General features: G+C 41.4%; 1 protein-coding gene across 1 annotated transcript; it reads left to right on the top strand.

Moving 5' to 3' along the window:
• Positions 1-62: 62 nt before the first annotated feature.
• On the top strand, positions 63-26,969 carry Cep76 (centrosomal protein 76). Its single transcript, XM_021150438.3, has 12 exons — positions 63-383; positions 1,358-1,507; positions 3,164-3,239; positions 4,030-4,254; positions 6,294-6,479; positions 9,366-9,463; positions 12,839-12,967; positions 15,941-16,129; positions 18,837-19,003; positions 20,096-20,429; positions 23,999-24,216; positions 24,581-26,969. Exons 1-12 carry the CDS (start codon positions 321-323, stop codon positions 24,717-24,719), a joined length of 1,974 nt encoding a protein of 657 aa, XP_021006097.1. The 5' UTR covers positions 63-320; the 3' UTR covers positions 24,720-26,969.

Below are 26,969 nucleotides of genomic sequence, written 5' to 3'. Positions count from 1 at the left end.
TCCTCGGGGAGCGTAGGTCGAGGACTGGCGACGGAGGACGTGGGGACCGCGCGCGCGGGATCCGCGAGGACGAGGAGGCGGCGCGGTGGACGGCGTCGATCAGGCGGCTCACAGGCCAGCCCCGGCGTCTGTCAGTCCCGCACCGTTTGAAGACAGTTAGTTGGGGCGCCGCGGCTGCCGGGTTCCCGCCCTGCCAGGTCTGACGCGGCCGCGGCGCTTTGTGTTCCGCCCGCCGCTGATGCTGCGCGCCCGGGACGACGGGCTCCGCCGCTGCACCGTGTGAAGTGGGGGAGTAGCGGCCGCGAGGCGCCAGCGCCGGCATGTCGCTGCCTCCGGAGAAAGCCTCGGAGCTGAAGCAGCTCATCCACCAGCAGCTGAGCAAGGTGAGGAGCTCGGGCGGACCGGTCCCCGCAACCGGAGCTGCGGAGCGGGCGCGGGCGGGCGGGCCCGCAAGCTTCGATCGGGTGTGAGAGCCGAGGGAGCCGCTGTGAACCCGAGGCGGTCCCGGCGCTTTCCAGATGTCCACGTACAAGTTAGCCCGAGGCCAGATGTTTAAGGTCCCTTTACACCGGGAAGCCCGATGGCAGTAAGAAGTTATGGGAGACCGGGCTCTCAAATGACTGACAAGGAACGCGTTTACCCCACTCGGGGCTTCCAGGAGACTCCCCATCTGCCCTCGACTGCCGGCTGTAAGCTGAAGTAATAAAGCCTCTTTATGGTGGTGGTGGTGCGCCAGGGCTTGTGGCCAGAGTCTCTAACCTTCTTTGGTCGAAACCTCAAAACGGTCTCGTTTTTCCATCGCACGGGCAAGGGAATAGACGGACAAATTAAGAGTTCCAAGTTGAATAAGCGAGAAAGCTGAAATAACTCGCTCTTTGTTCTGCCTCCTTCCAGGTCTGCGTTCTTTTGATTATCCTCCATTCCCTCCCAAAAGAATTGCTTCCATTTGAATTATTTGCGGGCAACCAGCAATAACGGTTGATAACCAACCAGTTCAGATTGCTTCTTATGTTGCTCAAAAGTTTCACCTCTTAAAAGGCTCAATTTTTATTGTCACTGGGTATTTGCCATTAGTTTTAGAAGCCTAAAACTCTACAAGTGGTATTTATCTACTTTATAATGTTATAAGTTGTTTTCCTGTTTTTGTTTTGTTTTGTTTTTTTGGGTTTTTGTTTTGTTTTGAGACAGGGTCTCTTTGTGTAGTTTTTCTGGCTGGCCTGGAACTCTATAGAGCAGGCTGGCCTGGAACTCAAGAGATCCTCAGGCCTCTGACTCCTGGGTGCTAGGAATAAAGGCGTGCACCACCACCACCACCAGGCGTAATTTTGTAAATGGTAATGTTGGGGTTTCTCCATAGATGGACGTCCATGGCAGAATAAGAGAAATTCTTGCAGAGACTATACGAGAAGAATTAGCACCGGATCAACAACATTTATCAACAGAAGATCTGATCAAAGCTCTAAGACGTCGAGGAATCATTGATGATGTAATGAAAGAACTTAATTTTGTGAGTAGCAGTTTACAATATAAGGTTCACACTCTTGTGGCTTCTCTTAGAACTACCATAAATTCACTCTATTTAGTAATAGCCATTTTTCTTAGTTTTTAAGAAGATTTTATATGTATGGCTGTTTTGCCTACATGTAGGTCTGGTGCTCACAGTGTGACACCTGTGGGACAGCTGTGATCCTCTGGAACTGGAATGAGCCACCAGCACGATGCTGGGGGGGGGGGAATTGATCTCAGGTCCTCTGGAAGAGCAACAAGTGCTCCAAACTGCTGAGTCATCGCTGTTGCCCCCGTAATGTTCTTCCCTCCGTCGCTGCTTGTGTTTCCAGACAGGGTTTCTATGAGTAGCTCTGGTTGGCCTGAAATTCATTTTATAGACCAAGGTCTTAAATTCACAGAGATGGCCTGTTGTCTGCCTCCTGTGTGCTGGGACTAAGGGCATTTGTGTTCATTGTCGCCGCCTGGCTCCTTTTCTGAGAGGTTCTAAGTGGGCCCCACCGTGAGTTGGCAAATAGAGAGTTCATGAGATAGGAGTTGTTGGACACTATATTTCTTTCTCTGACATGACAGAAACTTATGCTATTCTATAGCTCTCTAATTCATTTAGGTTAGATCTGTTTTAAAACATACACTCACAAGATTCCATCAGAAAAGCTCTGGCTACATAAAGCCCTCATTTCTCTGTACAAATAGGTCAGTAATGGGATATATCCCGGTGCATTTTGTAAGTAGGCCTTATTTTGAAAATGAGGCAATAATGAAATACTGTGGCCTCAATACAAGAGTCATATTCTACTAAAAATAGGATGGACTTCATAATACGCTAGAGAATCGGGTATGTTAATACACTAGCCTCTTTTGGGTTTTGAGGTTTGCAAACCTATTTGTTATAAAAACTGACCTATTAACAGCCTCTGCTTCATAAAAGTTACTTTTTAAAACTCAGTTCGTGGTGGGCTAGAGAGAGAGAGTTCAGAGGTTAGGAACACTGACTGCTCTCCCAGAGGTCCTGAGTTCAATTTCCAGCAACCCATATGGTGGCTCACAACCATCTGTAATGGGATCCGATGCCCTCTTCTGGTGTGCCTGAAGGGAGTGACAGCAATACTGCATAACACTGGCTGTCTTAGAACTCGCTGTGTGCCAAGGCTGGCCTTAAACTCACAGATCGCCTGCCTCTGCCTCCCAGGGGCTGGAAGCATAGGCGTGCGCCACTCTGATTAACCAACTGCAGTACAGGGCTTAAAGCACGTTTAGCTTATTTAAGGTATCAGTTTGTCTTTTAAAGCCAGGCTTGGCAGCTCATGCCATTTCTTCCAGCATTCAGGAGGCAGAGAGAGGCAGAGCTCTGTGAGTTCAAGGCCAGCCTGGTCTACATGTGTTTAGCATTTAGTGGATGGCAAGGCTTAAAGACAATTTAATCCCTTCATATTAGACTTTTCCCAGTTAGATCTCTTTGGCTAAGAAAATAAAGGCTTTGGTTTGGTTTTATCTTTATTTTTTTACTTTGGAGGCAGTGTGACCTAGTCCCTTCTTAGGGTAGAAGGCTTTCTGAAGGAGCCTAATCCTAGTGTTTTCTTCTGTCTCTGCAATTTTCTTAGCTAGAACTTTTTTTTTTAAACTTTCTAATTTGTATTTTTCCCTATTTTTCCAGGATAGTGTTGATCAAGAACTCCCTTCTTCTCCAAAGCAAACTGTTGGTTTTGATAAGCAGTCAACATTAAGAAAAAGTATGTATATACATAGTATATTTTCATCGTAAACTTGGTTGTTCTTGGTAATGGACATATGGTAGTGTTTGGCATTTGATAAATATTTCAAGTTTTTCTTTTCAAAGTGAAGTACTTAAAATTTGTCTATTTTTTTAAACATAAAACTTTGATGCTGCTTTGCATGAAATATATAAAATTTACTGCTATAGTTGGTCCAAAACCAGGAGCACTGGTTTTTCATGTTTTAATGATATATTTTATAAAAGCTGCAAGGGCAGATTTGGTGGTTCATCCCTTTAATCCTAGCACCCCAGAGGTAGGTGGATCTCTGTGCATTCAAGGTGAACCTGGTCTACATAGTAAAGTTCTAGGACAGCCAAGGATTCACAGAGAAACCCTGTCTCAGAAACATAAAATAAATCCGAATCTTTGCTTTTTTAAAAATGGTAAGACGATTATCTGACAAATGCAGTTACTAAGTTGGTACTTACCGCCTAAGTTAGCTTGAAGAGATAATTATATGCTTTACAAACAGCTAAGAAGCAAAGGTACACCCGGCCTTGACTTTAATTCCCTCAGAAAAAGTACATTATTAAGTATTTTTCCTTCGCTTACACAAGTGGTTCTGCTCTGTCGTGAAGTTGATTATATTTTATCCGGGTCCTTGTCTCTGTGAAGTTGTCTGTGATGTCTTGATGACATAGGCTCAGTTTCTCGGCAGTCTCCTCACATGTTGCTATGTTTACAGCTAATGCTGACATAGGCTCAGTCTCTCAGCAGTCTCCTCACATGTTGCTACACTTTACAGCTAATGCTGATCCAACACGGAGGTATCTTTACCTTCAGGTTCTGGGTGGAAAAGCTTTCTTAGAACATCTGCAAGAACCTGAGCCTTTGCCTGGACAGATCTGCTCGACTTTCACTTTATGTTTACACTATCGGAACCAACGATTTCGCTCCAAACCTGTACCCTGCGCTTGTGAGCCGGATTTCCATGACGGCTTTTTGCTTGAAGTTCACAGAGAAAGTTTAGGTAAGAGACAGTAGTGGTATCTAATTAAATGTGTTTGCTTTTCATTGTGGACCAACTTCTACAAGAGGGATTGTAACCCCCAGCTGGTAACTCAGTTTATAATAATCCCAGCCTCAGGGCACAGTCCCTTTGTCTTTGAGTTCCAGGCCAACCTGGTCTCTGTAGAGAGTCCTTGTGGGGGGTGGAGAGGTTGAGAATGGTAGGTGCGAATGTCTAGTTTTTGTTATGTTTCCCCCCAGTACTATCATTTATTTAACGAGCTCTTTTTTGTTTCTTCCTTTATTCACGAATTTTCTCATTTCTTTTTGCTATACTAATTGATGATCTTTTTAGTTAGCTACTTATGCCTCTCATCAACCTAAAGCCATAAAGCCAGCAAAATTGCAGAAGTGGCCTAAATAATGTAAAGGCCTTTAAACGATGCCTCATTTTTTTTTCTTTTACCCTTTTCCTTTATGTGCATGAGACAGAGTCTCATGCAGCAGAGGCTGCCCGTAAGTCAGTCTAGAGCTGAGGATGACCTTAAAGCTACGGCCTACACCAACGCATCTAGTGCTGGAATTTTAGCTGTGTGCTAGCACACTTGGTCTGTGTGATGATGAGGTCAAACCCAAGGCCTTGTCCATAATAAACAAAGCACCCTATACGCCGAGCTACATCCCCAGTCCTTCTGGGAAAAAAAAAAAATCTTCCCTCCCTATAAAAATGTTAGTGGGGGCCTGGCAAGATGGCTCAGCAGGTAAAGCTTTTTGCTTTGTGAGCCTGGTGATGTGAGTTTGGCCCCGAAATCCACATGGTGGAAGGAGAGAGTCAACTCTGCAAGTTGTCCTTTGACCTCCATACAAGTGCTGGGGCGTTTGCATCTCCCGTCCGCATACTCCTCTATACACGAAGACTCAGCCGCCAGCTCGGAGGTGTTAGATCTTTCAGGGTTTGCATTTTGTTTTGTCTGTGTGTGTGAGTGTCTGCTGTGCACATGTGTACGCATCTGAGGCTGGAATGATAGGCAGGCTGCCACCATCACCTAGCATTCGTGTGAGTTCTGTAGATCTGAACTCTGCTCCTCTTCACTGTGCCACACATGCTTTAACTACCAAGCCATCTCCTCTGCCCTGGGCCTCTCAGTTTTGTATAGACAATGCTGTGATCGTGTCTGGAGTTGAATTCTGAATGTAACTGAGGATTAATATTGAGACTTGTTTTGTTTTGTTAGGTTTTATGTTATGTGTATGGGTATTGTGTCTGCAAGTGTGTTTGTGGACTACATGTGTGTAGTACCCACAGAGGTCAGAAGAGGGCATCAGATTCCCTAGAACTGGAGTTACAGAAAGGTATGAGCTGCCATGTGGGTGCTGGGAATTGAATGCAAGTCCTCTGTAAGGACAAGTGCTCGTAGCTACTAAGCCGCTTCTCCAGGCCCGTGAATTTTTAGGGATCTTTAAGTTTCTTTTGTGTGTGTGTATTCCTTTTTTTAGGCCTGCCTCCCCTCAACCCCCCTTCTGAGATAGGTCTTAGTATATAGCCCTGACTGGTCTTGAACTCACAGATCTACTCACTTCTACCTCCTGAATGCTGGGATTGCCCCACACCCAGAGAAAGAGAGAGCTGATGGCTCTTTCTTCAGTAGTAGCGCGTGCTATAATAAAGTCTTTTAAAGAATAGACTTTTCATGAATCAGAAGGGTCTGACTACCGTAAGTAACATAGCCAGATAACTTCCAAGTAACTCCTCATTCTCCTAGCCCTGGCAAGTCAGTCATAGAGACGGGAGACTTCTTCCCAGAGTCTGGCACGCCGTCAGTCAGAGACATCACCAGACAATTTCACTGTATGTCAGCTTACTATTCAGTTACATTTTTCAGAAAAAGTGTGTGTGTCTGTGTGTACACCCTCCCACTTGTAGTTCTGGATATGGAATCCAAAGCCTTTGGCATGTTAGGTAATTACTACCACTTAACTACATCCTTAGCTTATAAAGTTATTCTCTGTTTCTAAGTAATTCATGATACAATTTTTTTTTCCTTTGGTATGTATTGCTAGGTGATGGAACTAGAATGGCTGATTCAACAACAATGTTATCAATAAGTGATCCAATTCACATGGTACTAATCAAAACAGACATATTTGGTGAGACCACTTTAGTTGCGTCCTATTTCCTGGAATGGAGATCAGTTTTGGGCTCAGAAAATGGAGTGACCAGTCTGACTGTGGAGCTCATGGGTGTAGGTATGATGATTAGAGTCATTCTTGGCTTTTATAAATACTTATGTGTGTAAATACATTTTATTTTGTTAAAATAGCTTTACAGGGGGAAGCTGTGAAGCAAGGTTCACTGAATTGTCCTAGGGGATGTCTGGGAGACGCCACTGTAGGTTTTCAAAGGCAGTCCGATCTAGCCTAGGGATTTTTTTTTCCTGAAAAATGAATAGAAATTTTGGAGGTGCAAGGTTTCTTTTTTGTTAAATAAGTATAAGGTTATAAAGAAAAACAGAGTCCTTCAAAGACATGGATCCGTGTGTGCGTATGCGTCTTTCTGGTCGACCCTAGAGGTGTGCTGCAGCACAGCATTAAAACTACAGTAGTAGTTCTTGGGAGGGGACCATCTGCGTTATTTTGTTTTTTATTACGGCTGGCATTTCACAGTCTGTCCAGGTCTGTCCTTGAGTTCCCGTGTAAACCAGTTGGCCTGCCTCTGCTAGGATTATAGGTGAATGCCACAGTGTGGTTCCTGGGGAATGAGTACGTGTCCCTCTAGCCCCTTGCAGCGGGCAAGTGAATTTTTGAAGAGGTACTAACTTGCTCAATGTCAGTAGCAATGAATAGCGAAGGGCAGGGGTTGTACATTCATTATCTTACCATTATTTCCTTGGAGTTTTGCATATATTAGCTCATAAAATGAAGACAGTCAAAACCTGCTAATGTTATGTAGAGCATATCATGAGATTGCATTGGTACTACAGCTCATCCAGAAGCGTTAAAACTTGGAGCTAAGACTGGAGAGATGGCTCAGCAGTTAAGAGCACTGACTGTTCTTCCAGAGGTCCTGAGTTCAATTCCCAGCAACCACATGGTGGTTCACAACCATCTGTAAAAGGATCCAACACCCTCTTCTGGTGTGTCAGACTCAACAGTGTACTCAAATAAATAAATAAATAAATAAACAAACAAATAAAAATTTTAGCCGGGCGTGGTGGCGCACGCCTTTAATCCCAGCACTCGGGAGGCAGAGGCAGGCGGATTTCTGAGTTCGAGGCCAGCCTGGTCTACAAAGTGAGTGCCAGGACAGCCAGGGCTACACAGAGAAACCCTGTCTCGAAAAACCAAAAAAAAAAACCAAAAAAAAAAAAACCAACCTTGGAGCTAGCAAGACGGCTCAGTGGTTAAGGTGCTGCACAAGTAGCAGGAACTGTGTTTGTATCCCTACACCTACAGGAAAAGCTGAGGGCATGCGTCTGTGCCCCTAGCCCCTGATGGCAGTGGAGACCCTGCACACTGGGAGCTCACTCCCCGTCCAGTCTAGCTGGTTGGTGAGCTCCAGGGTCAGTGGGACACCTTTTCTCAATAAGACAGAGAGCAGTAGTGGAGGACACCTAGCACCAGCCTCTGGTCTCCACACTCAGTAAATTGGGCAAGGGCATGTGCACACAAACATGCATGCACAAGCACACTAGAGCGCGCGCACACACACACACACACACACACACACTAGTGATGGTGCATGACTTTAATCCCAGTGCTTGGGAAGCAAAGGCAGGCAGATCTCTGCGTTCTAGGCCAGCCTATTCTATAGAATGAGTTCCAGGACAGCCAAGGCTATGCAGAGAAACCATGGCTTGAAAAACAAACAAAACAAAACAAAACAAAAAAAGTTCTTTTTACACAGGAGGTGTTTTTTTAGTTTGGTTTTGTTTTTTGAGAAAGGGTTTCTGTTTGTAATATCCCTGGCTGGCTGTCCTGGGCCTGCTTTGTAGACAAACCATGTTGGCTTTGAACTCACAGAGATCCACCTGCCTCTGCTTCTCCAGTGCTGGGATCAAAGGTGTGTGCCACTTTGCTCTGACAGTATGAGATTTTTTTTTTTTTTTTTTTTTTAGTGATTTCCAGTTCTTTGTCTTCTCAAAAATAGCCCTGGGTCTGGAGAGATAGCTTGGTGGTTGAAAGTACTGGCTGCTCTTGTAAGGACCCAAATTCATTATACAACACCCACATGATAGCTCACTAATGACTGTTAGTTAACTCTAATCCATGAGGATCTGGCCTGATACATAAAGTGCACACCATGCACAGACATACATTCAGACAAACACATATAACTATAAAATTAAAAATTAAACATAAAAAAATAAAAATAGGCTTAATATGGTAATTATAGCAATGACCTGGAGGCAAGCATACACCAATTTGCTGAAGAAATATCAAATAGTTCTATTGTGAAATACATACATATATATATGTATATATTATACACACACACATATATATATATATATATATATATATATATATATATATCGTGGATTGAAAGCATATTGTGAGAAGAAAGGGTAAATGAAATTACTGTATATTTTATGATTTTTTTTTTGGAGACAGAATGGGTTATTAACAATTGCTTTCTTTTGAACTTAAAGTCTAGTAGGAATTATGTGGTTAGTGAAAATAAAAATTTAAGAATTTAAAATCCATGAGGTCAGAAAAATATCTTAAAATGTTTTTAGAAAAGTAAGAATATATTTAATATTATTAAGTATGTGCTTAAATAAAAAGTAAAAACCATTTTGATTTGGTTCATTTTAACGTTTTGATTCATTTATAGTATGCGTATTAGGTGCAGTGTTGTACGTTATCGTTCTACCTAGGTGATAAGGGAGCTTACTCCTAAGTTATTTTGGGTTGACTTTGACTAAATACCATAGACTGAAAGTTTCATGATTTTTTGTTTTTTATTTTGTTTTTCTTATTTTATTTTTTAGATATTTTCTTTATTTACATTTCAACTGTTATCCCCTTTCCTAATTTTCCCTCCAAAAATCCCCTATCCCCTGCCCCCTCCCCCAAGTTTCATGTTTTAAATAGAATTTAAGTAGAGTTGTAAATATTTATTTTTATTTATAGGCACAGAGTCAAAAGTTTCCGTGGGAATTTTAAATATAAAACTTGAAATGTACCCACCGCTCAGCCAAACGCTGTCTCAGGAGGTAGTGAACACGCAGGTAAATCTCTTCCTCTTTCACATGTGCTTCCGTTGCAGTCAATATTTACCTAGATGCTCAGATTTATACTAAAATAATAAACATGAGGGATGGGAGAAGAATGACAAAGCTGGAGCTCGTGGTGTGGCTTAGTGGTAAGTGCTTGCTTAGCATTTACAAGGCCCTGTGTTTGACCAAACTTAAGGCCTGGGAGTGTGTCGGGAAGAGTGACAGTGTTGGAGGGCATATGGAAAAAAGTTTTATCAGGTTAGTATGCATTTGTGTGTGCAGGGAGGTGGGTGATAAGTGTGTGCTGTGCTACTCTGCCACTTTCTGGAGTGGTCCTGGCGTTCCCCTGCATGGGACCCAGGAACGGAGTTCAGGGCATCAGGCTCTGGGGACAGACATCTCCTGAGAGCTGGTGCCTCGTCTGGTCCCTGTGGAATGCTTGGGGAGGCTTTGCCTCCTAACCCACTGTCAGGTCTGGAATCACTTCCTGGGGTTGTAAGAGCAACAGACTCTTCAGTCCTTGAGTTGGATTTCTGTTTGCTGCTCTTCAGTTCAGCCGTGGTTCCCGAGGAAGAATTCTCTCCCACTGCGTCCTTCATCTTGGAGCTGAGCTTTTATTCAACCCCATTCTGTTTTTATGGCCTTAGACGTCCCCCTCCCTCTCCCCTTTCCTTTCCTCTCATCCACCCTTGCTGTGGTACTGGACATCAAACCCAGGGCCTTGCCACCTGCTAAGCAATGTAGTCCTGTCAAGTATAGCCATAGCCCTTCAAATTTTTACTTATGTATTATCATAATAAGTGTATATGTGTTATTTATAAAGCTATATGGTAGGTAAGCAAAGAACTATTTGATTTTTTTTTATTTTTGTTTGGTTTGGTTTGCTTTTTTTGCGACAGGGTTTGTCTGTGTAGCACTGGCTGTCCTTGATTCTGTAGACCATGCTGACCTTGAACTCAGAGATCTGCCTGCTTCTGCCTCCTGAGTGCTGGAATTAAAGAGATATGCCATCAACATCTGGTTCAAATAACTATTTTAATTACAGTTTATTTTGTTGGAGTTTTTGGTATACAAGATCACCTTGTATAACCCAGCATGATCTTGAACTTTTGATCCTCCTGCCTCAGCCTCCAAATTTGTGCCCAGCACTACATCATCTGATAAATTCTGTTGATACTTATAGTGACAAAGCGTTTTTGTTGGTGGCTGGAGGGGATGGCTTGGTTTTTGATATTACTGGATGCTCTTCCAGATGGCCTGGGTTTAAAGTTTATGAATTTATGAGTTGGGAATTTAATATAGGGCTTCATGAATTGTGGACATCTTTATCACAGAGCAACATCCCCAGACCCATGGGTTCTCTGTTTGGGTTTTTTTTTTTAAAGACATTTCTCACCTGCCTGAGCCTCATTAAAGACTTACCTCCTTCAGCCTCCCATGTGTTAAAGGCCTGTGCCACCACACCTGGCAGGTCTTCTTTTAAAACCTAATCTAACATTACTTATTTATTAGTGTTTAAATATCTATCTTTATTTATATGTATGAGTCTGTGTGGGTGTATGTACATGTGTGTTGTGTGGGTGTCCAAAGAATCTAGACTAAGAGATTGTTGCCCCTGAAGTTGAAGTGAAAGGTGGTTGTGAGCCACCCAGTGTGGGTGCTGGGAATGAAACTAAGGTCCTCTAAAAGAGAAGCCAGTGCTCTTAACCAGAGACATCTTGACAGACTCTATTGTTTTATAAGCATTTTGTCATTTTTCTGTGATGTTAGTCATTTTTCATGAGTCATGTGTGAATGTGTATGTGTGTGTGTGTGTATGTGTATGCATATACATATATATGAAATTGCTAGTTTTTAGACTTTTTAAAACATTTCATTCTTTGTAAAATGTGTAATAGTACTGTGTGTGCACTTAGTGGGGGTGGGGCGTGTGTCACAGTGTTTGTGTGTAGATCAGAGGACAGCTTTGTGGGATGATTCTCTCCTACTAGGGGTCAAACTCGGGGCACCAGGCTTACCTAACAGGTACCTTGAACACAGAGCCACCTCGCTGGCCTTATTCTTACATTTAGTCCGCAGAGACAGAACTGGAAGGACTTCCTGTGCCCTCCCCCGCTCTGAATAAAGACATGGTGGCTTTTTTTTTTTTTTTTAAAGAATGCTCTGTTTGGCCTTATCTTACCCTTGTTCCTCACTCGCTCTTATAACTTAAATTTCCCATTTATACTAATCTGTGTTCTACCACACGGCTCATTAGTTACGTCTCCTTCAATCCTGGCTTGCTTTTCCTCTGCATCTGGCTGGGAAATTCTTTAGTCCCTGACTCCTTCCCAGAGTTCCCATCTCTGCTGGAAGTCCCACCTATTCTCTCCTCCTTTGTTTACTATAGACCATTAGCTCTTTATTAAACCAATCTGGGGGTGAGAGAGGGAGGGCTTACAAAATATGATGTAGCTATATGAATAATAATACTGCAGTACTCTCTTTGGCACAGAAATTAGCATTTGATAAATACAAAGACCATCTTTTTTTTTGTTGTTGTTTTTTTGTTTTTTCGAGACAGGGTTTCTCTGTGTAACCCTGGCTGTCCTGGCCAGGCTGGCCTTGAACTCAGAAATCTGCCTGCCTCTGCCTCCTGAGTGCTGGGATTAAAAGCATGTGCTACCATGCTCCATTTATAGCAGCTTATTCTTAGGAGTCTGGAGACAGTGAGGAAACAAAATGCCAGCTGTAAACTGGGTATGGTGGTGCATGACTTTAATCCCAGTACTTGCAGAGACAGGCGGATCTCTGAGTTCAAGGCCCGCCTGCTCTAAAAGTGAATTCCAGGACAGCCAGGGTTCACAGAGAAGTCCTGTCTCATAAAACCAAAACAAAACTCCAGTTACAGGTTTTAAATTGAAGTTACCGCAGGGTGATATGTGATGGATGGTTACTGGGAGGCCAACTTAGGTCACATCTTTAGGGTACAAAAGTATCTGAGTTGCAACAAATGTTAGCATTTAATTCCAAGATTGGGCCTGTGTTTTTTGGGTAGTGGGTGCACATCCTTGAGCCAAAGGCTTGTGTGGATGGGAGAGAGAAAATGAGCCGGGGGCCGGAGTGATAATAAGCTTAGACAGGTAGTTTTCACGATGGTAGGAAGTGACTGAAATGTTTCCTTACTTAAAAATTGCATGTGTGCAGGAAAAAGTTGTTTCGATGATGGGATGGAGACGAGGGATATTGAAGTAATTATAGAATCCGGGAAATGCTGAGTTGTTTGCGGAAGAGCATGTAGTTCAGGTTAAGTTAGAAACAGCACTGGAGGACAGTAGATTGTTCTGGTAATTGAGGACATTTTATAGACATTTAATTGTTAATTCATTTATTTTTTTAAATTTCAAGCTTGCCTTGGAACGTCAGAAAACTGCAGAGAAAGAGCGATTATTTCTAGTTTATGCTAAGCAGTGGTGGAGAGAGTATTTGCAAATTCGACCCTCTCACAACTCAAGGCTGGTCAAGATTTTTGCCCAGGTTTGTAAATTATCTTAGAAAAGTTTCATCCCTATATTTGAAATGTAGTGCTATAAATGTTTAATTTACATTTGTAAAAACATATTCATTTCACAAATGAAAGTTTATTTCTAAAGTAGTTATCATTTATTGGGTAGGTTGGTGGCATAACAGTTTTTGTTAACTTGGAATATACCTTTTCATAATACTTAATATTGATTAAACATTTGGATATTTATGTTAGGTTTTGCTATTGTTGTTTTTTTAAGATTTACTTACTTATATGAGTACACTGTCACTGTCTTCAGACACACAAGAAAAGGGCATCCGATCCCATTACAGATGACTGTGAGCCACCATGTGGATGCTATCTCTCCAACTCCCTAGGGCTAGCTCAATGGTTAAGAGCACTGACTGCTTTTCCGGAGGTTTGAGTTCAATTCCCAGCATCCACATGGTGGCTCACAGCCATCTGTAATGGGATCTGATGCCCTCTTCTGGTGTGTCTAAAGATAACAGCTACAGCGTACTCAGATAAACAAACAAACAAACAAACAAACAAATAAAAGAGTTGCTGTGGTCATGGTATCTCTTCACAGCAATAGAAACCTAAGACATCATCTATGACACTTAATGTCAAAAAACATCTAGCACTGTCGGTGTTATATATATGGTGAGGTGAATATAAACTATTTGATCTATTCCTCAGAAGTGATACCTATACATATTCCATAGAAACTATACTTTACATTTTGATTTCTAGACTAGTAATGTGTGGCATGTACAATTTTTTGATGCTAGGCAGCCACAGCTCCAGTGTGTCACCTGATCAAAGGTAAACAACAGATATTCCTTAGTGTATTGTGTTTCTAAGCTACAACATAGGGCAGGTCAGCTGTACTAAAGGCACCTTCAAGTTAATATGTTCATCGGCATGAAACTGCACCGAAGTCAAGGTTTCATTTATAGTTGAAATTATGCAAACATTTCTGGTCACTGGCTCAGACATAGTGATTATACACTTTGCAATACAATTATTGCACTTACTATAATTGTTTTAAAATATTTCATGTATATTTTTACTAATGTGTGTAAATGATATATGACCACGCACATGCCCCGTGCACGTGTGAAGGTCAGAGGCTAGTTTGAAGATGGTTCTTTTCCTTCCTCCTTTGTATGAGCTCCAGGGTTGTTCAGCTCGCATAGCAAGCCGAGCCATAGAAGTGGTACTTAATGCTGTTTTTTTTTGTTTTGTTTTGTTTTTTTAAAGATTATTTATGTATGTGAGGTCATCAGAACCCATTACAGATGGTTTGTGGTTGCTGGGAATTGAACTCAGGACCTCTGGAAGAACTGTCAGTGCTCTTATCCGTTGAGCCATCTCTCCAGCCCCCCATAACAACTCTTATAAAGAAAACATTTGTTGTTGTTGTTGTTGTTTTTCGAGACAGGGTTTCTCTGTGTAGCCCTGGCTGTTCTGGAACTTACTAGACCAAGCTGGCCTTTAATTCAGGAATCGGCCTGCCTCTGCCTCTCAAGTGCTGGAATTAAAGGTATATACCACCACTGCCCGGCTAAAGAACCCATTAAATTGGAACTGGCTTATAGTTTTAGAAGTTTACTTTATTATTGCCATGATGGGAAACATGAAGGAAGCATGCAGGCTGGAGAAGGAGCTGAGGGCTCTACCTTGGTAGGCAGCAGGAAGAGAATGCCACACTGGGCCTGGCTTGAGCCCCTGAGTCTCAGAGCCACACTTCCTCCACCAATGCCACACCACCCAACAAGGCCATACCTCCTTAGAGTGCTACCCCTCTGAGCCCATGGGCCCATTTTATTTCAAACAACCACGGATGTGTACATTCATGCACATGTCCTGTACTCCCTAATCATTGGGACAGACTACAAATGGCCTCATTTCTAGACAGGGATCTTGGGACTCAGAGTCCCAAATGAACTGTTAGTGGGAAGGAGAAAATTACTTCTAACTTTCCAGAGTGCTGTTCTTGTTAAGGTCTGGGATTACACTGGAGAAATGAATCAGTGGTATTCCACTGATGAGCCGTAGTGTTTCTGTTGCCTAAGCTAGGGTTTATTTCATCACAACAGTTTACTCATCTCCAGAGTTTGAATTTTAAGGGCTCCTTCAACTTTGAGACCCTGTCTCAGAAAGAAAGAAAGAAAGAAAGAAAGAAAGAAAGAAAGAAAGAAAGAAAGAAAGAAAAAGAAAGAGAGAGAGAGAGAGAGAAAGCAAGAAAGAAAGCATTCTGTATTTAGGATATTCCTAAATGTTTTTCAAATTCTACTTTCAATTGATTTGGTTAACATTTTTAATCAATCAATTAAAAAAATGTTTTGTCTGGATATGAAATTCTGTGTGACAGTACAAAAGAATACTTCAGCTTAGCTTTAGATCCCCTTCCCTTCCCTTATCCATCAGCTCATCAGCTGACTCTTTTTTTCAAAGCAGTTCTTAACTACTACAGGCTTTGGAGTCAAACAGCTCAAGTTTTAAAAATCCTGGCTCTAGTGCATGCCTGTAATCCCAGCACTTGGAAGAAAAGGCTCTCTGTGTTTGAGGCTAGCCTATTCGATAGAGTGAGTTTTAAGACAATCAGGGCTACACTAATATAAACCCTGTCTTGAAAACACCAAATCATACTCTGACTCCATTGTATAACAGCTATAGTTTATTTCATTATTTATGAAAGGAGAATATAATAGACTTCATAAAGAATGTAAGTGCCAGGCAGTAGTAGTGCACACTTTTAATCCCAGTACTTGGGAAGCAGAGGCAGGTGGATCTTTGTGAGTTTGAGGCCAGCCTGGTCTACAGAGCAAGTTCCAGGACAGTCAAGACTACACAGAGAAACTTAAAAGATGCAGTAGCCTAGTGCTAGATAAATGGCATCCAGAATTATCTACAGAATAATAGATACGGTACTTTCAGTGATTAGCTTGTTGTTATAATGTTTGCCCTTCTTCCTCCAGGATGAGAATGGGATAAATAGACCAGTCTGTTCCTACGTTAAGCCACTTCGAGCTGGACGACTTCTGGATACTCCGAGGCAAGCGGCTCGATTTGTTAATGTCCTTGGTTATGAACGAGCCCCTGTTATTGGAGGAGGTGGCAAGCAGGAACAGTGGTGCACTCTGCTGGCTTTTCTCTGTAGAAACAAGGTATCAAAAACATGTAACAGATAGCAATGTTTACTCTCAATTATTTTTAATTTATAGCATATTTATAAGAGAATTTCCTTGAAAATGTACATATTATCAACTCGAACAAGTCAAATTACACATCCGCACTTAAAATTAACATCTTTATGTTTGTTGGAATTTCCTATTGAGTAGAATGTTCTTCCACTGAGATAGAGACTCAGAGTCATAGAGCTGACTGTGTTGGCAAATGCTTGTAACCCCAGAACTTGGGAGACTGGCGCAAGATGACGGGTTCACAGTCAGTCTGGATAACAGAAAGCTCCTGGGTGGCCTGTGCTATAGTGGGTGCTTGTCTCAAGAACAAAGCAGGCTGGATGTGGTGCTGCTGGAGGCAGAGGCAGGTGGTGCGAGGGAGGCCAGCTTAGTGTACGGAACAAGCTCCAGGTCAGCCAAGGTCAAAGAGAACAGAAGTCTGTAAACACACTGATTGGAAGAAAACTCCTTGGACATTATGGTATGGTATGTTACTTTTAACAGAATTATATTTAACTTATATAATACACAAGCTATAATTATATTATAACTGGTATAAATGATATTAAGCTTTGTAAGAAATTTGTTTTTTATTTTATGTGTATTTGTGCTTTGCACAACATACATGTAGTACCTATGGAGTTACAGAGAATTGTAAGCTACCATGTGGGTGCTGGGAAACCCAGGTCGTCTGGAAGAGCAGCCAGTTTTCTTAACTGCTGAGCTATCTCTCTAGCTCCCTGACATTAAATGTTCAGTGATTTCAGTACTTTAACTTCAGAGCAGGAGATGTTTCCTAATCTTCTAAACTCTAACAATGGTGCTAATATAGTGAGCAAGTAGGATTTTTTTTAGCATTTACTGTCAGTGAAACAGAAAAAGACAAGCTTCTTTCACCTGCTGCTGTTAGTTTTATATTAATTTTGTCTGGTATTGTGTAAATAGAAAGTACAGTCACAAAGAACAGCTTCACAGTAGAAGAAACATTTGAGTGACAGGCTGATTCATCACTTGGAAAGGCTGGTGTGTGTGTGTGTGTGTGTGTGTGTGTGTGTGTGTGTGTTTGTTTTTTGTAGTATTTTTGAGACAGGGTCTCTCTGTGCATTTCCAGCTGTCCTAGAACTCTCTTTCCCTCTCTGTAGACCAGGCTGGCTTTGAACTCTGCCCCCAAGTGCACAGCATCCAGATGGTGCCTGACCTCAGTGGCCAGGACATAGGACGCAGGACCTCAGTGAACAAGGCAGAGTGGACACCAAGTCTCTTAAAGAAAGAGCCTTGAAAATTATTTAAATATTAAAATAGTTTTATTGTATGACTATTATAACACTAAAGATGCAACTAATACTTATCATCTTTTATAATTTTATTCATTATGCATATTTTTCCATAATTTGTAGGTAATACATAGATAAAATTTTGTCCTGTTTTATTTATGCTAAGAACACTTTTTCTATTGAATTCATGGGATTTTTAAAAATTAATTTTATGTCTATGAGTACTCTGTTTTTATGTACACCAGAAGAGGGAATCAGATCCCATACAGATTATAACCCACCATGTGGTTGCCGGCAATTGAACTCAGGACCTCTGGAAGAGCAGACAGTGCTCTTAACCATTGAGTCATTTGTCTATCCTGGAACGTGCTCTGTAGACCAGGTTTGCTTTGAACTCATAAGAGATCTTCCCGCCTCTGCCTCCCCAGTGCTGGGACTTAAGGCATGAGCTTTGACTTTTTGGTATTATAAATGAACTTTTACATTAAATGCCTCTTAAATTTTATTTTGGGTTTTGTTTTTATAACAAAAATCTCAGGAAGAAAACATACTGGCTCTAAAATTTTTTATTAAACGTTATGATAAGGCTATAGTTCAGTGGGAGAGCAGTCCTTGGTTCTGTTTACATCACTGCAAAAACAAAAGTTGGGGAGAGTTAGAACTAGAGAACCAGAAATAAAAGTATATCTGTCTGTTTAAACACATCTAATATATGCCTGTACTATGTGGCCAGAGATGAATTTGAATTTCTGATCTACCTCCTGAGTGCTGGGTTTACAGATACGTACCATTGTGGCCTGCTTGTGGTGTGAGGAAACCTAACGCAGGCTTTGTACATATGAGGCATTCGATTTGCTCTGATCTATATCTGATCTATATCCCTAGTCCCCAATCTTATACTGTTTTTAAATTGTAGAAATAGTATAATAAGGGATGGGCATGGAGACATTCCTGTAATCCAAGCATTTTGGCAGAGACAGATCACTGCAAATTGGAGGCTGGTCCTCGCCAGAGAGCGAGAGCCTATGTGGAACAGTATAACAGCATAAGAGAATGTCTTGTACATGCACGGGAGCATCATACAGTCACCCGAAAATAAACATTTTACTGTGGGATTGTTCCTGTAATCATTTTACCTGTCTTAAAAGTATATGTAGACACTGTTGAACTTGTTTGCTTACTTTGAGCACTTTTCATTTATTTACATTTCCTACTGAAATATTTTTCAGCTTGCTTGTCCGTGCCCTTTATCTTGTAAATCTCCCTTGTAAATTAGAGTCTTACATTAGCATATTTTCTCCTTGTTTCAGATTAACATTGGATTAATGATTAAAGCTGAAGGTTTTATTGTTTTTCTTTATTTAGGTATTTAGCAGAGCTCTGAGTGTATACTGATCTTACTTGGCTTTCCTTTCTAGGGTGATTGTGAGGACCACGCTAACCTGCTGTGCAGCCTTCTTCTTGGCTATGGACTGGAGGCCTTTGTCTGTGTGGGGACTAAGGCCAAGGGGGCGCCTCATGCCTGGGTGATGACCTGTGGGACTGATGGCACCATCATGTTTTGGGAGAGTTTAACAGGGCACAGGTCAGTGAGCTCAGTTTCCAGGGGAGTATAATGCAGGACTCGGGCCAGTGAGATGGCCAGCGGGTAGACACAGCGGAGGGCTGGGTCCACACAGTTGTCCTCTGACTTCCACATGCATGCCCCAGCATGTGAAAACTTAAGTAAAACACAGGTACAATTGTGGTATTGTGGATCAAACCCAAGGCCCTGAAGTCATTCACTCATTCATTCATTCAGTCAGTCATTCATTCACTCTGTGTGTGAGGAAGTCAGGACAACGTGCAGCTTCCTCCACATGGGTTCTGGAGCTCACACGCAGGTCAGCAGGCTGGCAGGCTAGCATCTTTCACACTGAGCCTTCGTGAGATTGCAGAAGATCTTTTGTTTGGATGGAACTCATAAGTACATGTTTATAATCTTAGTTATTAGAGACTTTTGGACATATGGTAGCTAAGTGAATGACTTCTAAGAGAATACTATGTACTTCTAAAATATTTACTATCGTGACATTAGTAATATATATATATATATATATACACATACACACACATACATACATACATATATACACATATACATACATACATATATACATATACTTTTAGTTTTGTGTAATTGGCATACTTATTTTCTGGTGATTATTCCTAAGACTAAAAGTGAGTTCAAGTTGAAAATCATGATTTAGTTTGAAAGTCTGAAGTAGGCACCAACTCTGTTGTTTCTTCCTGGATAGTCTTTCTTGGTTTTCCTTCCTCTTGTGCTAAGCATCAGTGTTGTAAAGAGGATGGGGCTGTCTCCTTATTTTCCCAAGTCCTGTTTCTCCCTGTGAGTCCCATCTTGAGACATTATGTAAAAGCCGAGTGCGGACATGCGCCTGTATTCCCTGGAGCTGTGAGCTGTGGAGACAGGAGGCTCCTGGGGATTCAGTGACCATCTATCTGTCTTACCCAGAACTGTGAGCTCTGGGTTCAGGGATAGAACAGGGAAAAAGTGGATAGTGCTGGAGATGGCATCAGCCTCCAGCCGGCACACACAGGTGTGAGCAAGTGAGAGAAAGATAACTGCCTTTACAGTTTAAAAATTCTCAATGTATAAAACTGTCATTTCTTTTAGGTACATCCACAAGCCTACCAATCCTGACGGACCTCCACTTGCTGAACAGCCCAAACCACTGTACCCCTATCGAACAATCGGTTGTGTTTTCAATCATCAGATGTTCCTGGGAAACTGTCAGCCCTCAGATGCAGTAGAGACCTGCATATTTGATTTGAATGATGAGTCCAAGTGGAAACCCATGAGCGAAGAAGCAATTAAGTCTGTGTGTGCTCCAGGTGCTACTACATCCCTCCCTCCCTTCCCACCTCTGTGTGCATCCACGATTGACGCCTCAGTCACTAGCAATGAAATCGAAATGCAGCTGAGGCTTCTGGTGTCGGAACACAGAAAGGTAACTGACGCGGAAGCAGTTGTGGCCTCATGCTCCCTTTTGTTATGTATTTTCTAACTCTTCCTTGAGACTATTTTACGTGTATGGTTATTTTGCTTGTGGGTAGGTATGTATACCACTTGCATGCCTGATGCCCTTGAAGGTCAGAAGAAGGCTCTGGCTCCCCTTGGACTAGAGTTGCAGTTACAAACTGCCATGTGGATGCTGGGAACTGAACCTGGGTCCTCTGCAAGAGCAGTGAGTGCTCTTGACCTGAGAGCCGACCCATCCCAACCTCTTTCCCCGTTAACTGTGTTCACTTAAGCAAACACAATTGCTACCTTCATGAGGATTATAGTGGCAGAAGCCATGAGACAGTTGTGAGACTTACAAATGGCTAAATCTGGGCTGGGAAGATGGCTCAGCAGTTAAGAGCACTGGCTGCTTGCTGTTCCAGAGGTCCTGAGTTCAATTCCCAGCAACTACATGGTGGCTCACAACCATCTATAATGGGATCTGATGCCCTCTTCTGGTGTGTCTGAAGACAGCTACAGTGGACTCATATAAATGAAATAAATTAAAAAAAAAAAAAAAAAAAGGCTAAATCTGGGCTGGAAAGATAGGTAAGTGGCTGAGAACACTTTGCCTTTACAGAGGACTTGGGCTCACATCCTAGCACCCATATCCAGTGGTGCACAGCCTGTAACTCCAGCTCTAGGGACTCTGACACTTTCCTGGCTTACTCAGAGACCCATATACACAAACACATGCACATACACATAAGAAAAAAATAAATGTTTCTTAAGAATTCCTAAGTCGGGCTGGTGAGATGGCTCAGTGGGTAAGAGCACCCGACTGCTCTTCCAAAGGTCCAGAGTTCAAATCCCAGCAACCACATGGTGGCTCACAACCATCCGCAACGAGATCTGGCGCCCTCTTCTGGAATGTCTGAAGACAGCTACAGTGTACTTACATATAATAAATAAATAAATCTTTAAAAAAAAAAAAAAAAAAAAAAAGAATTCCTAAGTCTACTAAACCCTCTAAAGTTACTATTTCCTCCTAGAATTGGAGAATATTGGGCTTGTTCATTCGCTTTAGCCCGGTCCTGTCACCCTGCCATACCCAAATAACCACCCCTGCCACCCATCGCTGCCCTGCTCCCTTGGCTTGTTTCTGGACATTTTTAAAAGATGTACTTTATGTGAAAGTGTTTTGCCTGCACGTATGTAAGTATACCAGATGTGTGCTTCATGCCTGAGGAGGTTAAAAAAAAAAAGGCATTGGATTCCTTGGAACTGGAATTAACAGTTATAAACTGCCATGCGACTACCAGGAATTGAAACTAGGTCTGCTGCAAGCATCACAAGTACTCTTAGCCACTGAGTGGTCTCTCTGACCCTCTTCCTGTTCCTTTTATTCCTCCTGGGTGCAGGTAAAGTGACATCCTCAGTCTAGCTTTAATTTGCATTCCTTTAATAATAGTGATGGGGAGCCCAGAGAATATAAGGAATCAGTTTGCCGTTGATGGTGTCAGGAAAACAAGAAAAGTTTATCCAAGGAGGGGATTTTAAGAGGGAGCATCAGCCAGGCAGTGGTGGCGCATGCCTTTAATCCCAGCACTTGGGAGGCAGAAGCAGGCGGTTTTCTGAGTTCCAGGCCAGCCTGGTCTACAGAGTGAGTGCCAGGACAGCTCCAGGAAAGCTCCGAGCTCTCTCCTTTCCCCAAGCTGCCTGGTAACTTTCTTATCTATTACAAATGAAGATAGTACTTTATTGTACTATAAGGTTGTTTTTAACACAGTCCTGCAGTTTGACCATGGCTTTCTTATATTATTATGAAAATTTACACAGCTAGTAAGCACCTGTCAGTGATAAGGGTTAGTGATTAAGTCAGAATGTGGATACTTATTCATACAGCGGAGATCTGTGTCAGGACTGATCGCTCTGATCATTAGTTAAGCGGGTAAGCCTGCAAACCTGCAGGAGAGGTGCGAGTGATAGGGAAAGTGGTAAGAAAGATGGTTCAGACTGCGCTTTATTATCTTATGAGCATTTCCTGCGTGTGTGTGTACGACTTGCATGCCTTGCATCCACAGAGTTCAGAGGAGGACTCTGATCCTTGGAACTGGAATTATAGATGCTTGTGAACCTTCATGTGTGTGCTAGGAATTGAACCCTGATCCTCTTCAGGAGCAAGTGCTCTTAACTGTTGAGCCAACTTTTCGTCCTGTTTTTACCTTTTAATCTCTTATAGTGTTAAACACAGTGCCTTTTTAGAGTAACTGTTTTGGAAATTCTTGACATTCATTTCCTCAATTGATTTATTGACTTTGCCCGCTACTGTGGTTGAGTTTATGCAGATTGTCCTACTAAAGTTCTTGAGGGGGAAGCTGATCTTGTATATCCTAGGCTGGCCTCAAACTCTGTGTCACTGAGATTGGACTTCTGATCTTCCTGTCTCCACCTCTTGTGTGCTGGGATTACAGGATGCACCTTAACACCTACTTTTATGTAGAGCTGTGGATTGAACCAGGGGTTCCATGCCTTACCAACCAATCCAAACAAATATAACCTAAAAATTGATTGATATTGTGTCTTCATATTAGGATGAGTTTGTATTCTAGCTAGTGAGTAGTGATTTTAGACTTCTGAGCCTTAATTAAGGACTCTTCCTACGAGCACCTTGCAGAAAATACTGAATGCTTTCTGCACTGTCAAAGAGTATGTTACAGCAAGTTATTATATTCTATTTCTTAAAAGTAACTTCTTTTTTAAAAATTTCTGTTTATCCCTAGAATAATTAAGAGAAAATTGAGAAATTAGGACAGCTTTTAAAAAGTCTCTCCAGATGGGCATGGTGGCACACAGCTTTAATCCTAGCTCTTGGGAGGCTGAGGCAGAAAGGACTCTAGAGGACATACTGAGTTCCAAGACAGCTTGGGCTACATGGACTCTGTCTTTTTTTAAGAAAAAAAAAAAAGAAAAAAAAGAAAGGAAGAAAGAAAGAAAAGAAGGAAGGAAGAAAGGGAAGAAAAATCTTGAAAGCGTGGGAAGCAGAACCAGGCACATCGATGAGTTCAGGCCGTCCAGGGCTACGTGGTGAGAACCTGTCTACAAAGGAGCTCAAAGCTCTTCTTGCCAGGTGTGGTGACACATGTCTGCAGTCCCAGCACTGGCACGGGGGTAAAACAAAAACCATTTCAAGATGGAGACCATCCTTGATGGCTAGATAGGACTGTGCAGTTATACACCACATGTCTGAGTTGGGTGTGGTGGCACCTGTCTGTAATCCCGACATTTGGAACGTGGAGACAGAAAATGAAGGACATACTCAGCATCACATCTGGTTGATACCAGCCTGGACTATGTGAAACTGTCAGAAAGCAACAAAAATAATTAAGCCATTTTCTAGGCATACATTCTAGTGAGCTGTTAGCTAGGTATAGTGGTGCATTCCTATAATCCTAGCACTCAAAAGTCTATGCCCATCTAGGCCATGTTCAGAGACCCTGGCCAAAAACAAAAGGCACATTTTTATGGAACTGGTCTTTAAGATATTAATATATCTCACATTTTTAATTGCTACAGGATCTTGGCCTCACCACTGTCTGGGAAGACCAGCTCTCCTATCTTTTGTCACCAGCTCTGGCCTCATATGAGTTTGAGCGAACAACAAGCATATCTGCAGGCAATGAAGAATTTCAGGATGCCATCAGGAGGGCTGTACCTGACGGGCACACATTTAAAGGCTTCCCCATACATTTTGTGTATAGAAATGCAAGGCGTGCATTTGCCACTTGTCTTCGGTAAGGATTTTATTAATTCACAATTTAAAAATTAGTTAATTATAGATATTTTTTGTATTAACAATCTAGAAAGCAGGGGCTGGCGCGATGGCTCAGTGGGTAAGAGCACTGACTGCTCTTCCAAAGGTCCCGAGTTCAAATCCCAGTAACCACATGGTGGCTCACAACCATCCTTAACAAGATCTGATGCCCTCTTCTAGTGTGTCTGAAGACAGCTACAATGTACTTACGTATAATAAATAAATAATTAAAAAAAAAAAGAATCTAGAAAGCAATTAATCTGATAATTGCTAGGTGTGACAACCTATATACATGGGAGCGTCTACAGTGACTTTCTCCTTAACTACTTTTTCTTTTTATATAGGTCTCCTTTTTGTGAAGAAATAATCTGTTGTCGTGGAGACCAGGTGCGACTGGCAGTTCGCGTTCGAGTGTTTACCTACCCTGAGTCTGCATGTGCTGTTTGGATCATGTTTGCTTGTAAATATCGCTCGGTATTATAGGACTAACATTTCCTAAGAATTATTCCTGTGTTTTATTAGAATTGTATATGAGCAGCTGTGTGTAGGTTTCTTAATTTAAAATCAGCCTTTTGGATGTCATTGTTTTATATAGATCTGACTGGTAATGTTTTAAAATATCATGTATGTACTTAAAAATTAAGGATAAAAATTTGTATTGAATTTAGTATGAATTAAGTGTATAATAATAAATGATACTTTGTTTTGAGGGACTCGATAGTTTAAATGTGAATGTAAGAGCTGTTACTTTATATCAGTAAGTAAGTAAAGAGATTTGTCTACTGGCTTAAGCCATAGTTAAATCAAAATGATCACTATTTTTCATAAAGGAAAGATTATTTTACACGAATTAGAAAAAATTAGCCTCATAATAGTTTATTTATTACATAGATAAAAATATATTTTGCTAAATTATAATTTTTGTGTGATACTAGGGATATATGAGGCTTTCCAAAAGTCTGTGTGAAGACTTTGATGTAAGAATAGAAAAAAGCTGGTGTGGTGGCACACACTTTTAATTCCACAACAGGTCTACATAGCAAGTTCCAGGCCAGTCAGGCCACACAGTGAGAACCTGACTCCAAAACACAAACAACAACAAAAAAAGAAATGTAATAACCAAAAAAGCATAAATGTTAATAATGAATCTCACATGAATATGCAGAATGTGAGTAATTTATGGATATTATTAAAATTAATTGAGCACTTTAGAAAATACTTATTATACTTCCTTGTTACAATGCTGGTTGTTCTTTATTTTTTGTTGTGAAAAAATCACCAGCCTACTGGCAGGCTATGGTGGTGCACACTTTTAATTCCAGCACTAGGGAGGCAGAAACAAGTGGATCTCAACTTCGAGAGCAGCCTGGTCTACAGAGCTAGTTCCAGGATAGCCAGGGCTATACAGAGAAACTCTGCCTCAAAAAACAAACAAACAAAAAACCCAATAAAGAAACGGATCAGCCTATAAGTGACTAATGTCATTGAAAAAAATCATAAGAGGCCAATGAGAAAGCATGTGAGTTTATATATTTCTTAAATTGAGCAAATTTAAATGTTTTAAGAGAGCAAAGATAAGCATTAAAAAGTAATTCAACTTACTGTAAGTAACGAATAATGAATATTTTGACTGCCCATTCTGTATTTCTGTGCAAAGGGTTTTATTGTTTTATTTTGGTGATACTAGGAATTAGATCAAGGGCTTCCTACATGCTAGGCAAACATTACCACTGAGCTACACCCACAGTGTCTCAGTTATGTAGCCCTGGCTGGCCCAGAACTCACAGAAGGATGCTTGCCTCTGTGTTCAGTTTCTTAGTGTAGCTGCTTTATCCACTGTTCTTCTTAAGAAATAAGTGTATGCCAGCCCACTATCCAAATTATTTATTCTTTTCATCACTTGCTGTTGCAAATAAAATGATTTTATTTATTTATTTAGTTTTGGATGTCTTGACTTTTTTTATATTGGTGTGTGTGTGTGTGTGTGTGCGCGCTTGTACGTGTGAGCCTGTATATGTCTTAGAGTTTGTAGAAATCAGGCCAACTTTGAAGAGCAGGTTCTGTCTTTCACACTGTGGGTTCTGGAGATTGAGCTCAGGTCAGCAGACTTGCCAGCACGGAAGTAAGGAAGTGCCTTTCCCCTGAGCCATCTCACTGGCCAAAGAATTGTTTTTTGAAATTAAAATCTAAAGATACCATGCCTAGTTATGGTTGCACAGGCCTTTAATCCCAGCAGTTGGGAGGCAGAGGCAGGCGTATCTCTGAGTTTGAGGCCAGCCTGGACTACAGAAGGGGAGTTCCAGGACAGCTAGAGCTACGCAGAGAAACATTGTCTACCATAAAAAAAAAACCCAACAACCCAAAACAAAACAAAAACAACAATCTAACCAACCAAGCAAAAACCCTAAAGATAGCTAGATACTGTAAAACTTTTAAAAAATTACAACATTTATAATTTAATGTTTTTAGAAGTCAAAATATTACTCCCTCTTCATTTTCATCTCTTGTAAGACTGACATGACTTTAGAGAATTAATCTATTACTAGAATTATGCATAAATCCACTTGTAGTTTTCAACTTTTGAGATAAACTGAGGCGTATACAAAGAAGCTGGGTATATTGAGATCGAAGCGGTTTTGTTACTAGGTTGGTCCTCCTGTCTTCCTATATAGTAGCACATGTATTTCAGTATGGTTTTATTATCAATTCTACAATAAATTTGTTTGTTATACA

Source organism: Mus caroli, unplaced genomic scaffold (genome assembly GCF_978045245.1).
Source record: "Mus caroli unplaced genomic scaffold, Mus_caroli_1 scaffold_19, whole genome shotgun sequence".
Taxonomy (NCBI): Eukaryota; Metazoa; Chordata; class Mammalia; order Rodentia; family Muridae; genus Mus; species Mus caroli.
The sequence above is the reverse complement of the archived record's forward strand: the minus strand, read 5'-3'. Positions and strand labels throughout refer to the sequence as shown.

What these genes read in the sequence shown, in the direction of transcription:
- Cep76 (XM_021150438.3), top strand. Translation starts at nt 321, where the DNA reads ATGTCGCTGCCTCCGGAGAAAGCCTCGGAGCTGAAGCAGCTCATCCAC. An exon ending in TGGTCAAGATTTTTGCCCAG is followed by an intron (nt 12,968 to 15,940) that starts GTTTGTAAATTA and finishes TTCTTCCTCCAG; the next exon opens with GATGAGAATGGGATAAATAG. An exon ending in GAGAGTTTAACAGGGCACAG is followed by an intron (nt 19,004 to 20,095) that starts GTCAGTGAGCTC and finishes CATTTCTTTTAG; the next exon opens with GTACATCCACAAGCCTACCA.